The sequence below is a fragment of the Tetrao urogallus genome (assembly GCF_951394365.1).
Source record: "Tetrao urogallus genome assembly, chromosome: 1".
NCBI classification, from domain to species: Eukaryota; Metazoa; Chordata; class Aves; order Galliformes; family Phasianidae; genus Tetrao; species Tetrao urogallus.
In genome coordinates this window covers 22000640-22014688 of record NC_136813.1, presented here as the reverse complement: position 1 = coordinate 22014688, position 14049 = coordinate 22000640, and the positions used below count along the sequence as shown (strand labels likewise).

Sequence of the window (14049 nt, the reverse complement as noted above, 5' to 3'; positions counted from 1 at the left end):
TTGCTGGGATACCAATTGGATTTCATAACGTCTGCAATTAAATAAAGTTGTATCTGGGACGTTTTCTTCCCATTCATTCTGTTTAACAAATTATTTCTGTGAGGTTAAAAAGGATTTTTCCTCTCTTAGTTTACTGGCAAGGGATTTCTGGTTCTCTGGGAGTTACTGAACATCTTTTTCAGATATCCAGGATGTTTTTCATGTACCCAAAATGGTTTGATTTGCTATAGCACAGCAGAGTGGGGATGAGATTAGCATCACAGTCTATGTGGCTTAGCACTGATGGAACTTTCTCCATTTCCCTAAAGCCCTTCATTGCCTAATGTTTACAAACCTCTGAGATGAGAGGCAGAGGCTCCTCTGACTTCCCAGAAAGACCTGGCCTTGGTGCTTCTTGAAAATCAGAGACATTGCACTGTGTTCAGTTTATCATTCGTGTCTGAAAGCTTTTAAAATAAAGTGCTTGTGCAAGATTAACAGGCAGAGCTTAAAAGGTGGCTGTACCCTGTACAATAAATCTACTTTTGTTGTTTTTCTTCAGTTGTATAGAGCATATGTAACATGGAGAGGAAGGCTCCAAATCCAAACTTAGAAAACTTAGAGTAGTTTTAGAAATGAATCTGAGATGCTGTTTAAGCATATCCATTACTTCTTCCATTAAACTGTGCTACAGTTTAGGACATTTTAGTATCTTTCAGAAGCTCCCCTAGGTGCTTTGAACTGTCTTCCCAAGGGACAAAAGTAACCTGAAAAGTACCAACTGAGTGCTCCTTCCATAAATTTTAAATGAAATTCAGACTCTTTCTTGGTAAATGGCCTTTCCAGCTATTTCTTTGATCTTACAGTTAACCCCACTGAACATCACTTGCTTTGCTGCAGATGTCCCCAAGGAGCAGCGGCTGCAGGCCGTGCAGGCAGCCATCATGCTGATGTCAGATGAGAACCGAGAGGTTTTGCAGACATTGCTGTGCTTCCTGAGCGACGTCACCTCTGTGGAGGAGAATCAGATGACTCCAATGAACATAGCTGTTTGTCTGGCCCCTTCGCTCTTCCATCTCAATATAGTGAAGAAAGAAAGTTCTCCAAGGTAAGTTTATTCTTAACACTATAAGTAAGCCTGTCCTTGACAAAAAAAAAGCAATACAGGATAAAATTTTCCAAGGTGTCTGCTCTCTGTGACATGTTACACAGGGCATGGCTGCAGCAAGAGGGAAAAGCAGACACTGCATAGCCAGAAGCGCATGCACTGAAGGTATTTTTGCAAGCCCAGCAAGGTGTTTCTGTCCGCATAGTGTGAATATGCAAGTGCCAACCTTTCATGCAAATTTTCACTGATGTATTAGTGAGTTTTACATTAGTAATGTTGTCTTCTGTGAAGGGAAAGAGCTTGATTTTGCTCTGGGTGAAGTCAAGGATCACTCATGTTTTGAAGGATTTGAACACATAGTCTTTCGGTCAGTGGATGTTTGCAGATATGAATGTTTGCAGATGCAGTGCTTGTTAAAAGAACAGGCTGGACAAACGCGGGATGGCAGATCAGGAAATCTTGATCTCGTTTGCATCGCTGAGTTTATTTCAGACCATGTTAAGAAGATGTATAATACGGTGAGTGTAGACTAAGCAGGACGTAGACCTGCTAAACATAAGTGGTCCCAACTTGATGTCCCTTCTGACATTTTTTCCTGTCTGATTTAGAATACACTGAGATTTATAGTTGTGTACATGTATAACATTTTCTGAGCAAGAACTTCAAGCAGTAGCATTGTGCCTGCTGGAAATCCTTTCCAAAATATATAATGCCTAATGCAGGACATACATAGTCTTTTCTGCTTTATCTTTGCTGCAATAATGCTTTAGGTACATTTTTCCTTTAAAAAAGGCCCAGTGGTCTGAACAGTCTTTGTGATAAACAGAAGTTTAAAGATAGACTTTTCGCTCTGGTGTTAAGAACATCCTGCCACTATGTTTGCTTTTGTATTGAAAAGATGCAGCTCTTTTTACCTGAGATATTGAATTCAATTACAGAGTAATACAGAAAAAATATGCAACAGGGAAGCCAGATCAGAAGGATCTCAGTGAAAACCTGGCAGCTACTCAGGGACTTGCTCACATGATAATGGAATGCAACAAACTTTTTGAGGTGAGTGAGAGACTCAAACGGCATTATTCATGGACACACAATGCAGCATCCTTTGAAGTATTTATGTTTATGCTTGCGTTCTCTATCTCGCATTAGCACAGAGATTGATGGTGCCTCACTTATTTGTAAACTTGCTCCATCTGAAATTTATCTATCTCATTTCTTTATGATTGTTCCCTTCTAGCATTTGAAGATGCTGCTATTAAAAATGCAGAGTAATTATTCTATGGCGGTTTTCAACTCAAAGATTAGTAAATCTTAGTTTAATTAAAAACAAAATATGCTGTTTTAACATTTCATTTTATTATAAAGCTTTTAGTGCATGAATTAAAACTAATCCATCTCAAAAAGAAGAGCTGATACATTTTCTTTCTTTGTGTCATGCAATAACATTAAAATCACAGGGGGAGATGTAGTCATTCCTGGAGCTGCTTTGGCTGAAGGACTAGGAGAGGTAGCAATTGTAACTCCCCTCCCTGGAAGCACAAAACAACATTTCTGAGGACGGGCGGGTAATTCAATTGTATTGTCATAGAGTCAATCTGTGTAACATGGTTTTGCATGAGTAATGCTATTCTGACCCATTGACTGTTCCATTATATTACCTTGATTTCTCAGTAAGGCAAAAATAGCTATCTACTTTACTGACTGTAGGCTCATTGCAATTGGACACTAAGTGATCTGTCAGCCTAGAAAGCACTGCCTTAAGGAAAAGATCTCAGCAAGAGATTTTCCCTGTGTGATTTCTCCCACTTTTGTCATGCAGGTCCCACATGAGATGGTCACTCAGTCCCGAAACTCCTACATCGATGCAGAAGTGCATTCTCCCACCCTGGATGAACTTGGGAAACAAGTGGATGAGGAAGGAGGGAACTACCAGATGTACCTTGAAAATCTCATGCAGAATCTCCACAAAGAAGCAAAAGACAAATTCAAAGGATGGGTCACATGTTCCAGTATGGAGAATACAGAACTCGCCTACAAAAAGGTAATTAGGAGAGAAGTGGAAGAAAAGGTAAACAACCAAAAGTGAAATAAAGCTATGTAGCTATGGGACCCGGTGACTTGCATAACTAAATATATATCCTTCCATTTGCTGAGGCAGTGATAGTCCAGGGCTGCTGGAATTATAAAAACAGAATGGAGGCCCACACACCAGAATGCCTGATGTGGGAAGGTGGAGGGTAGGGTTGACTCTGGCATTGTAGGGAAAATAGTTACACCAGTACAAGAGAAACCTGGACATACAGGAGAGTCCAGTGGAGGGCCAGGATGACAAAGGGACTGGAGTACCTCTGCTCCTAGGAGAGGTTGAGAGCTGGGACTGCTCAGCTTGGAGAAGAGGAGGCTCAGGGAGATCAGTATTCTTAAATCTCTGAAGGGAGAGTGCCAAGAGGTGGGAGCCAGGCTCTGCTCAGTGGTGCCCAGTGCCAGGACAAGAGTCCTTGGGCACTAGCTGGAATAGAAAATGTTCCCTCTTAACACCAGGCAGGTGGCACAGGCTGCCCAGAGGCTGTGAGATCTCCATCTTGGACATCTTCCAAAGTGGTCGTGACATTTGGGCACCCTGCTTTGGGTGTCCCTGCTGGAGCAGGGATTGGACCAGGTGGCCTCCAGAGGTCCCTTCATGGCTCAACCATTCTGTGATACTGTGAAGGGCACTGGAAGGAGCGTGCAGTCTGGATGGTGAGGGGACAGGAGGCAGCATTTGCCTGTTAAGTGCAATTCCTTTGTTAGCACTGAGAAATCACAGTTACTCTGGTTTATAGTCAGCTTCTCTCTGTGACCCTCTGGGGAGGTACTGTGGGAAGTTTTAGAGTGAGGAGCAGGGCAAAGGTGAGAGTAGGATGGGAGTGGGGGATGCTGGGGAATGGGACATGGATATGTCTAGTGTCAGGGACATGGGGACTGAAGAGAGGACTAGGAGAAGTCCAAAGTGGGAGGACTGGAGAACTGAGATCTATGGGGAAGAGGAGTTAGAACAACATGAAGTAATTTAGGATGGAAAAGGTGGGAGCTGGGATTCTGGGAACACGATTCTGGGTCTGTGGGAGATGCTGTGGGTTTCTGGAGCACTGGAATTTATATGTGAGGATGCCAGCATTGGAAGGTGTAGGAAGACAAGCCTTGCAAGATCCAGTTGACTCGTTTGCTGCCTGAAATACAACAGCCCTAAAACCACACAGAAATGCTGCATATGAAGAATTCAGGTTATTCATATCGCACATGTCCCAGCACTTTCTGCTCCCTTATTGCTTGCTATGAAGGTGTAACAGTATCCATGAGTTACAAAGACCTGGCAAGTAGCTTATGTTTTCCTTCTTTGGGAGGTGCTTTCCCAATACTCTCTTGCAGCTATTTTGAGGAAGAAACACCTGTGTATCTAACACAGAAGTGAATCAACTTATTTTCTGTTCCTTCATGTTCTGCTCTTCTGCTCGGCAAGCTGACCCTCAGTTCTGGCTACTGCATCAGGTTGCCCAGGGTGGTAGCTTTGTTTCAGAGCAGCTTTTCAGTCTGGTTTCATCTGTTGTCACTTTTACACATCCACATTCTTCGCTGTACATGGGTTGCTTGAGGTTAAAATAGTGTCTGTGACACCAGAAATAATCAAGCTGTCCCACTGATATGAGAACTGGTCCAGATATACATTGGTGTGAAAGCAGAAGTACTAAATCACTTTGGTTTTCCACCCAGGACTAGTATGCACAAGTTTTTACATGCAGAGAGCAGCAGTAGCAGTAGTAGTGATGATTAGCAGGGAAATTTGCATGCTCTCAAGCTTCATTTTAAGCTCAGGCCAGATAACCATACCAAGATTTTGTCCTCAATTATTCTCTGCTGAGTGTTTGCGTATATTTGCATGGAGTTTTATGCTCTTTGCTGCTTTCCTCCAGGTTGGGGATGGGAACCCTCTAAGGCTTTGGAAAGCCTCAGTGGAAGTTGAAGCCCCACCATCAGTTGTTCTGAACCGAGTGCTGAGAGAACGTCACCTTTGGGATGAAGACTTCTTGCAATGGAAGGTTGTTGAGAGCCTGGACAAGCAGACAGAAGTTTACCAGTATGTTCTGAACAGCATGGCTCCTCATCCTGTCCGAGACTTTGTTGTTCTAAGGTAAGCTAAAGGCAATTCTCTGATATCCTTGCTGTCCACAGTGCAGACAAGCAAAATCTGTTCTTATCTCACCTCAGCCTTAGTATCTGTAAACTGTGCTTTGAGAACTCTACTTCTGGGCAGCAGCATTTATTTCTTAAACTGAATTAAAATTACACACCTAAAGCACACTGACCTTTTCTCTGATGTAATTTGAGCAGCACATACTCCTGAGACCATAAATATTATTTATTCCTTAGAACAGATGTCTGATAATAGCTGCTGTTCTTTTAGCTTTGTTTGTTGTCAAAACAGTGCAAACAGAACCCAATTGTTTTTTACATTGCTTTTGCTGTCCTCTAGGGAGTGTTTCATGTTTAAGAGCTAAATGTTTAGTGAAGAAGATAGCAATGCTTTTAAGCTGAGGGTCTTATATAGCCTCTATATAAGTTGTTATTTTAGATTTGAGGTTGAAGTCTGTAGACCAAGAAACGCAGAAATACTAACCCATAAAAATTATAGTGTGGGAATGAACAGAGACAGCAGATTTGTGCTCTGACTGTTTTCAGGGGATGAGATCTGTCAAAGAAACGTATAGCTGTATATCAGTATTCCAAATTCAGCCTCAATTCTACCACTGTCTACGTGCCCATACGGAACAAACAAAAATATATCCCTCTAAAGGACATCCTGCCTTTGAAATCCTTACCCTTTTCGTGAGTGGTGTTCCGCAGGGGTCGGTGCTGGGGCCTGTCCTCTTCAATATCTTTATAGATGACCTCGATGAGGACATCGAGTGCACCCTCAGTAAATTCGCAGATGACACCAAATTGGCTGGAAGCGTGGATCTGCCTGGGGGTAGCGAGGCCCTACAGAGGGATCTGGACAGGCTGGAGAGCTGGGCTGGAGCCAATGGGATGAGTTTCAACAAGGCCAAATGCCGGGTCCTGCACTTCGGCCACAACAACCCCAGGCGACGCTACAGGCTTGGGGCGGTGTGGCTGGAGGACTGCGTAGAGGAAATGGACCTGGGGGTATTGATTGATGCTCGGCTGAACATGAGCCGACAGTGTGCCCAGGTGGCCAAGAAGGCCAATGGCATCCTGGCTTGCATCAGAAACAGTGTTGCAAGCAGGAGCAGAGAGGTGATTGTTCCCCTATATTCAGCACTCGTCAGGCCGCACCTCGAGTACTGTGTCCAGTTTTGGGCCCCTCACTGCAAGAAAGATATTGAGGCCCTGGAGCGTGTTCAAAGAAGGGCAACGAAGCTGGTGAGGGGTCTGGAACACAGGCCAAATGAGGAGAGGCTGAAGGAGCTGGGAATGTTCAGCCTGGAGAAGAGGAGGCTCAGGGGAGACCTTATTGCTCTCTATAACTTCCTGAAGGGAGGTTGTAGTGAGCTGGGGGTCGGCCTCTTCTCTCGTGTCATTAGTGATAGGACCAGGGGGAATGGTTTCAAGCTACGCCAGGGGAAATTCAGGCTGGACATGAGGAAGTATTACTTTTCAGAAAGGGTGGTCAGGCACTGGAATGGACTGCCCAGGGAGGTGGTGGAATCACCGACCCTGGGGGTGTTCAAGGAAAGACTGGATGTTGCGTTGAGGGACATGGTTTAGTAGGAGCTATTGGGAATAGGTGAACGGTTGGACTGGGTGATCTTCTAGGTCTTTTCCAACCTTAGTGATTCTATGATTCTATGATTCTATGATTCCTGCGAGGAGCTATTGTGGAGCTGCTGACATATTTCACTTGCAGGGTCAGTCCTGCAGTTACTTATTTCAGGATGATTTTGTGTATTCCCATTCTCGGTCATTGCTTTCTTTGACTAAAATGATGTGCCAGACAAATACTAAGCAGTTTTGAGAATGGAAATAGTCCGTCCAGTGAGTCAGAACTGTATGAGAAGGAGCAAAGATTGACGGAAAAGGATGAGCCCAATAAAATATAATTTTAATAGTACATCTCTTTTATGAACTTCATTATTCTCTTGGAGAACTATAACAAGCAGATATTGTTGGAATGGAGGAAGAATTATTGGAACTCTTGGAGGAAGATTTTTGAAATATTTTCTGTAAGACTTCATAATGTGAAAACTAGTTCTCCCATTACTCTATTTCCTTTGCCTTCCCGCAGAATATTGGGCCAAATTAATTTAGTTTATAATTGATTTTCTTATATATTATCAGTTTATACAAGTGATAAATTTGACCCTCTGTTTAGCACCCAGAAGAGCTTCTGGGAGCGGCCAGGAGGTTTTGATGACCATAATTCTGTCCTCTTATTTGCCACTTAATTCACTATTAGGTTTCATGGTGTTTTATGTTCTTTAAAGACCTGCTGTGCAGTCACATCAGTTAAAGCAAAATCTTGCCATCAAATCCTCCTTCACTTCACTATCCCAGGCAGAATGACCCCTAAGGACTGAAATATATATCATAAAACTGAATCCTAGTGGGCTTTTGAGGTCTGGAAACAGCCGTCAGGCAGATCTGTCACTTTCTGTTGTTTATCTCTTTTGATTTATATCAAGTCTAGAGCAAGGTTAGCCAGAGATATCGCAGTCAATTTGATACATTATGATCGGTGGGAAGTGAACAGTGAAATTGTAATTCACCTCTGGGGACATGAACAAATATATTTTAACAGACTGCTGTTTTCCCCTTTCCAGTCAAACTGGTGGCTCTAAAAGGATAAACCTCATTGTACTTTGCTTCTTAATTTGGCAGGGGATTAGGCTACCTTGAGGGTAAGAGCATAGGGCCAGTGTTTCATATACCTGGGATCTGAGGCAATTTTCAGCTGCCCTGAACTTACATCACTTTTTGTTCAAGATTGCTCAAGTGTTTAGCATTAGCTAAGTCTTACTGCATGTCTGTGAGCTAGGTGTCATACCTATTTTCATTCTCGCAGATATTTAGAGAAGCATGGTAACCAGCCTAAATCTGTATAACCAAGAATAGCAATTGTAAGTCTTCTGCAAAGTCAGATATACATCGTTTTCTACGTCAGAAATGACACAACCAAGTGTCACACAGTTACCAAAATGATGTGGTCACAGCTGAGCACGGTGCAGGTGGTGGCATGGCTCAGCATCTCGCAGGAGAGACCTCGTCATGTGTTGCATCTCCTAAGAATAATTCATCATTTTTAATGATGTACATACACAGGCAAAGCTTTGTGAAATCAGTATTTTTCTGAATTTTCCTGAAGAGCAGCTCAATTTCATGTCAAAAACGCAGAATGTTAAAGTATCTGTTGTCCAGATTTCATCAGTCCCTGAAAACTGCTCACCTGCTCATGCATGCAGCTTCCCACGGTAGCTTAATCCCTATCTCAGACAGTCTGTGGCAAAGTGATGCACGTAATGCAATGCAGTGGAAATTTCTTATTTCCACAGCATAGGAAAAGAATACAGACTATCCTGTGAGATTCTAGGCAGACAAGAAAGACGTGAGACACCAGGAAATGTAGAGAATTCCAACAGAACAAGAAAAAAATGTTAAGTATTAAAGTCTGGATCTCCTGAACCTGTGAAAAGCGTCTGCAGCCTGTCAGAGAGGCTAGAAACTTGGGAGATGGAAAAGATGAAACAAGTGATGGTGCTCAAAACAAAAATATGTCACAACAAGCCAGCCTGAAATTTGGTAATAAAGAAAATAAGAATCTGTAATTGGCTGACAAATGTGATGATGTGTTCATGAAACTTGACAGTTATTATTTCTTTCTGAGTAAAATTTGCTCAGTAGTTTTGTAACTCTGGTGAAAGAAAATGCCCCTTTCTTCCTGTAAGGAAAGAGAACATAGAGCGTAGATCCTATTGAGAGAAGAGGTAGAAAAACACTGCTTCCAGGGACTGCAGAAGCATGTTGGTTCCTCCTATGTAGCACTGGAAAAAAGAAATTTTTCATGGAAGTGTCTCTTTCTGGAGTGACAGAAGGACTGAAGCAAATGGACACCTTTGTGCCGGGTGATACATCCCTCTGGGATACTTAGATGTTGGTTCAGATGTTTGTTTGACAGCAAACTGAAGTCTGCCAAAGGAAAGGAAGCCTCAAATTCGTTATCATTCCTAAGAGAGTTAACGTAAAGTTTCAACCTTTGGCTATTGCAAGAAATTAACCATTAAAGACTGTATTTTGACATTGTCACTTGGAGTGTGTGATGGCAAATTATAATGATGCAAGTACCATCAGCCACATGAGGAGTCTTTGCCTCAGCTGCTGTGCATCAGTGGATATTAGCAGTAAAACACCCTGATAAAACATGCTGCATTTATACATAACATCTCCAAGATTGTTGTGCATTCATATCATTGATTGAATAATTGCATAACTGAAAGGACACTGTTTTTTTTCAATCCAGATGCCCTCAAATTGTGTTCTGGGAGTTGCAGGAGCCAGTGAGAATTTCTGATGTGCTACACTGTATTTGCTACTCTGTAATAGGCTGCATGGGTGCAATACAACATTTCAGCCTTTGCTGGATGGCTGATGCTCACTTTAAAGCCTTTCCAAAGCTTATGAAAATGAGCTGATTCCTACTTCAGTGGTGGTAATGTCACTGGGAAGTGCTGTATCCCATCCGTTACTGTGCTGCACACAATCTGACTTCTCACTCCTGCAATAATTCAACTTGTTTAGAGTCAGATGTATGGGCAAAGTGATAGCCTGTCTGCCTGCAAATGGCTGTGTCATGTCTCTAATATATGATGGTTACAAAATCCCTGTGGAGGGAAGCAAACTTTTTTCTACCTCATGCCAGCAGCAGCGTCAGCTGTCCCAACTCTTAGATTCCCAGCTTGTTGGGGCAGCAGAACCAGGTGGACACTGACTTTCAAGAAAACAATGCAGATAGCATTGATTGCAAGATCTGTCCCTGGGTCATTTCAGAAGGTGAGCTTTCAGGGGGTTGATTAGCCTCATTCTATGACAAAATATCCCAATCTCCTAGCAGTTCATAGCAAAATTATGGCAGCCACCATTAAAATTAATACATTTCTGGGAGGAGATCTAATGACTGAGCTTGATAAAATTTCTGTATCCTGTTTTGAGCAACAATCCCAATGGACTTGTAACACAAAACCCCTTCAGGAATTCACAGGACATAACAGGCAACAATTCCATAGACAAAGTCAGTTAATGTGTCTGTGAGTAGTGGTTGGTTTCCTACTCCCTTGGTTTCTCATGGACATCTTGTACATTGCTCTGCCAGTTGCCTGCCTCAGTCTTGTCCACTCTGTTCTTGTTCTTGTGTCAGCACTACGTCTCAGCTTAAATACATCTCTTCTCCCACTCTTGTATTTTTCCCTGCATGTATTTATAGCCAATATTCTGTCATCAGCCTTACAAGGATGTGGCTTCCTGGCCTTACAAGGATTAGCAAGAAAACAACCAGTAACTTCTCTTCTGTGTCTCCAAAAGACTAGTTACTAAAGTGATTCAATCTTGAATATGTTGCTGCAGGACATGGAGGACAGATCTGCCAAGGGGAACATGCATGCTGGTTGCCATCTCTGTGGAGCACGAAGAGGCTCCTCTTATGGGAGCGGTGCGAGCCATCGTGATGGACTCTCAGTATCTGATAGAGCCGTGTGGCTCAGGAAAAGCCAGGCTGACCCATATCTGCAGAATCGACCTAAAGTAAGTATCCTGTCTGCAAAGTGCAGATATTCATTCAGTGAGGCAAAATCCTCCCACTCAGAGAGGGGAGGTGTTGGGAACAGATGGCATAGATAACATAGCTTTGCTGTTTTGTAGTCCTCTTGTGGACTTTTCTATCCACCAGGCTCATTTCTATGTTCAGCATATACCATTGTTATGATGTGATCATAGAACTAAATCTGGTTGTTTGATAACAGCAAGGAAGCACTGCTTACTGTCACAAGTACTCAGAGTCCCCAACACCATGGGTAGCAGAGAGTAGCGGCCATGGCAAGACCCTTCCTGTGGAGTACAGTTCTTGTGCACTTGGGCTTCTCAGTAGCTACATCTTTTTTTGTTTCTGCAGAGGACATTCCCCAGAGTGGTATAACAAAGGCTTTGGACATCTGTGTGCTGCAGAAGTTGCCAGGATCAGAAACTCATTTCAGCCTCTGATTGCTGAAGGACCAGAAACAAAAATCTGAGGAAGTGTTTGTGGAAATGTGTACGTGTAAATCAGGGTATGGCAGAGAACAGGAAGACAGAAAGCAGAGATCTTTTTTAGGTTACAGAAGTCTGACCAGACCCAGGTCTGTACAAAGGTGAATTTTATAGGATAGTTCTTTTATTCTGGAGACTTTGCCTCCCACGTCCCTTCTGCATTAATTTTAATTGCTGAAGTAAAATTTTCTTCAAAGACCTTTTATCTTTATTGTTTTAAAATCATACTATTGCCATGACTTGTGTGTTACATAACTCTGGTATTTAAGGGCTTCTAAGAAGCATATTTTAATTGTAAATAAATTATGTACAGTATGTATATATTTATATTATATCTATCTATATATATGTATATGTATAAATTAATTATTTTGTATATAACTCAGTGCTTTCTAGAAGTCACTTGCATCAGTTGGACCTTAAATGAATCCGCCACTTGTTTCTTAGTGTGTCACTGCTACATAAGCTGTGTTTGCTGTTATCACAGGGCTACCAAGTATAACCCGTGTGATAACAGAAACGCCTGTTCTCGGGTTTGTTTTGTGTTCGTGTGCTACGAGAAGGTACCTAGAAATAGATGTAGAAGAATTAAGAGAATTAAGGAAGAGGGAAGTGGCTGTAGGTTAAAAAATAATGAGCGGATCCATTTTGACAGATACAGTGCATGAAGTGTAACAGAGACATTTTGAAGGCCATTTATATTCAGCTACAGAAAGTTTTGACTGTCAGTACAAGGAGATGTTGGAAACTTAGCTATTGCCTTAATTAATGGCCTGTCTGTCACTAGAGAACCTCACTATGTCAGTGTTCAGTGTAACTGCTCATTCTTAGCAAGTACAAGATAACACTTTGTGTACTGAGGTATCTGAAATCAGACTGGTGAGTTAATAAGCTGTAAATCTTTTGTTTAGCATTTCGTCTAGGCTGCGAGGAAGTATTTCTGTGTTGTTCTTTCCTTCATCCATAGAGGTAGCTCATTATTAAGAAGCTCCAAAGCAGATTTTCTACATCCAATGGACACAAAGATGTATGGATGAACACCATGCCTTTTAGTACTCTTCCTATAAAAATAACTAAACTTTTTGAAGCTTTTAAACACATCTCAGAGATGTAAAAGATTAAATGCAGACTATGCTTGGGAAGACTGCTTTTATAGTAACAGCAAGCAATTTTGTATTATATTGCACTGATCTGCATGGTCCTGCCTCTGTAGGCATTGGTGGGAGCAGGATCAGCCCCTGACTATGAGGAGTAGGAGCCATGTACGCCTGTTATATCGTTTCATTTTCAGGGACCTATTATTTGCTAATGGATGAATGCTTTAAAAGTCGTAATAATTATTTGTTGATGTTACCATTGAAGCAGGGTTCTCTTCTGTTTTTAACTAACCGAAGACCAAAAATGATATTACATCTATGATTCAGTCAGAATGTACAAGCCTGTTAACATTGTTCATTAATCGCATTTGTTCACCTTGTATTTATTTATTGCTGCATAAACCAGTTGAGACATTCATAGCCAGTGTTTTTTACTATCCCTTGTCAGCTGCTGCTCTCTTTGTCTCACCCATGTTCTGTTGAGCTTCTTGGACCTTGGTTGCCTATGAGCTCAAATGTTGAGTTTGTTGCCAACATTCACAGAATCATAGGATGGTTTGTGTTGGTTTAAGATCACGTAGTTCCAACCCCCCTGCTGTATGCAGGGACACCTTTCTGTAGACCAGGTTGCCCAAAGCCCCATCCTGCCTGGCCTTGAATGCTTGCGGGGAGGGGGGCATCCACAACCTTGCTGGGCAACCTGTTCCAGTGTCTCACCACTCTCACCATAAATAATTTCTTCCTAATATCAAGTTGCAACAATTGTTGCAGCATGCAAATATTGGGAGTTTTCAAGTATTAAGAGATGAGTGAGAGCACGTGTACCCTATGTGCTCGCCATGAGGTCCTTGTTCTCCCAGGCAGGCATGGAAACCACCCACTACCCACATCCAGCCTTTCCCCTGCTGCCAGTGGTTGGGACTGCAATCCCGACGAGCAGCACCTCCTTCCACCAATGCCTGTAGCCATGGCAGCAGATTTCATACCAGCTGTTTTCCAAAACAGGAGCAATTAAAGTGCTTCTGCTACATTAGTTTGCATAAATGGATACAATTGTGCTGCAGATTCTCTGACACTGGGAACGGCAATTGTCTGACACTAAATTCTGAAAGAATTGAAGGGAAAACCTGGACAGTGGTTTTATCCTATCTGAGAACTGATCGCTCTGCTGGAAGGGGCCCTGTGCCACTGCCACCATTAATAAGGTGAGTTTGTCTTCCTACCATTGCAGAAGCTGTCCTATGCTCCCAGCATCTCTAAGCCATGTATCAATGAAATACATTTTTGTTAAAAGGCACATTATGCCATCTCTACCATTCCGCTACCACAGTACTATTGTTACGTTGCCATTGAGAATACATTATGACGATTATGTTTTGAAATGTTATATTCATATCAATACCTCATATTTTTACCTCATCTGTTGGTATCAGTCATTTAGTTGTAAATAAATCATTGCAGAATTGAATAAATTTGCATACATTAAAGAATGACCTTGTTTGATGTGTTCATTTCATCAGATGGCTCAGCACAAAATATGTAGTCATTGCTTTCTTTATTACAACCTGCTGTGCACTG

General features: G+C 42.2%; 1 protein-coding gene across 5 annotated transcripts in view; it reads left to right on the top strand.

Annotated features, from left to right (window-relative positions):
• The window catches only part of STARD13 (StAR related lipid transfer domain containing 13), a gene marked incomplete at both ends in the record, with an annotated part of 251320 nt that extends 239962 nt beyond the window's left edge, over positions 1 to 11358 (top strand). For all 5 annotated transcript variants that reach the window (XM_079549504.1, XM_079549507.1, XM_079549508.1 and 2 more), the window contains 6 exons: positions 880 to 1087; positions 2026 to 2140; positions 2907 to 3128; positions 5038 to 5255; positions 10697 to 10873; positions 11241 to 11358. In XM_079549504.1, the coding sequence (XP_079405630.1) occupies positions 880 to 1087; positions 2026 to 2140; positions 2907 to 3128; positions 5038 to 5255; positions 10697 to 10873; positions 11241 to 11358 (1058 nt within the window). The remainder of the gene's footprint in view (positions 1 to 879; positions 1088 to 2025; positions 2141 to 2906; positions 3129 to 5037; positions 5256 to 10696; positions 10874 to 11240) is intronic.
• Between the last annotated feature and the right edge of the window lie 2691 nt (positions 11359 to 14049).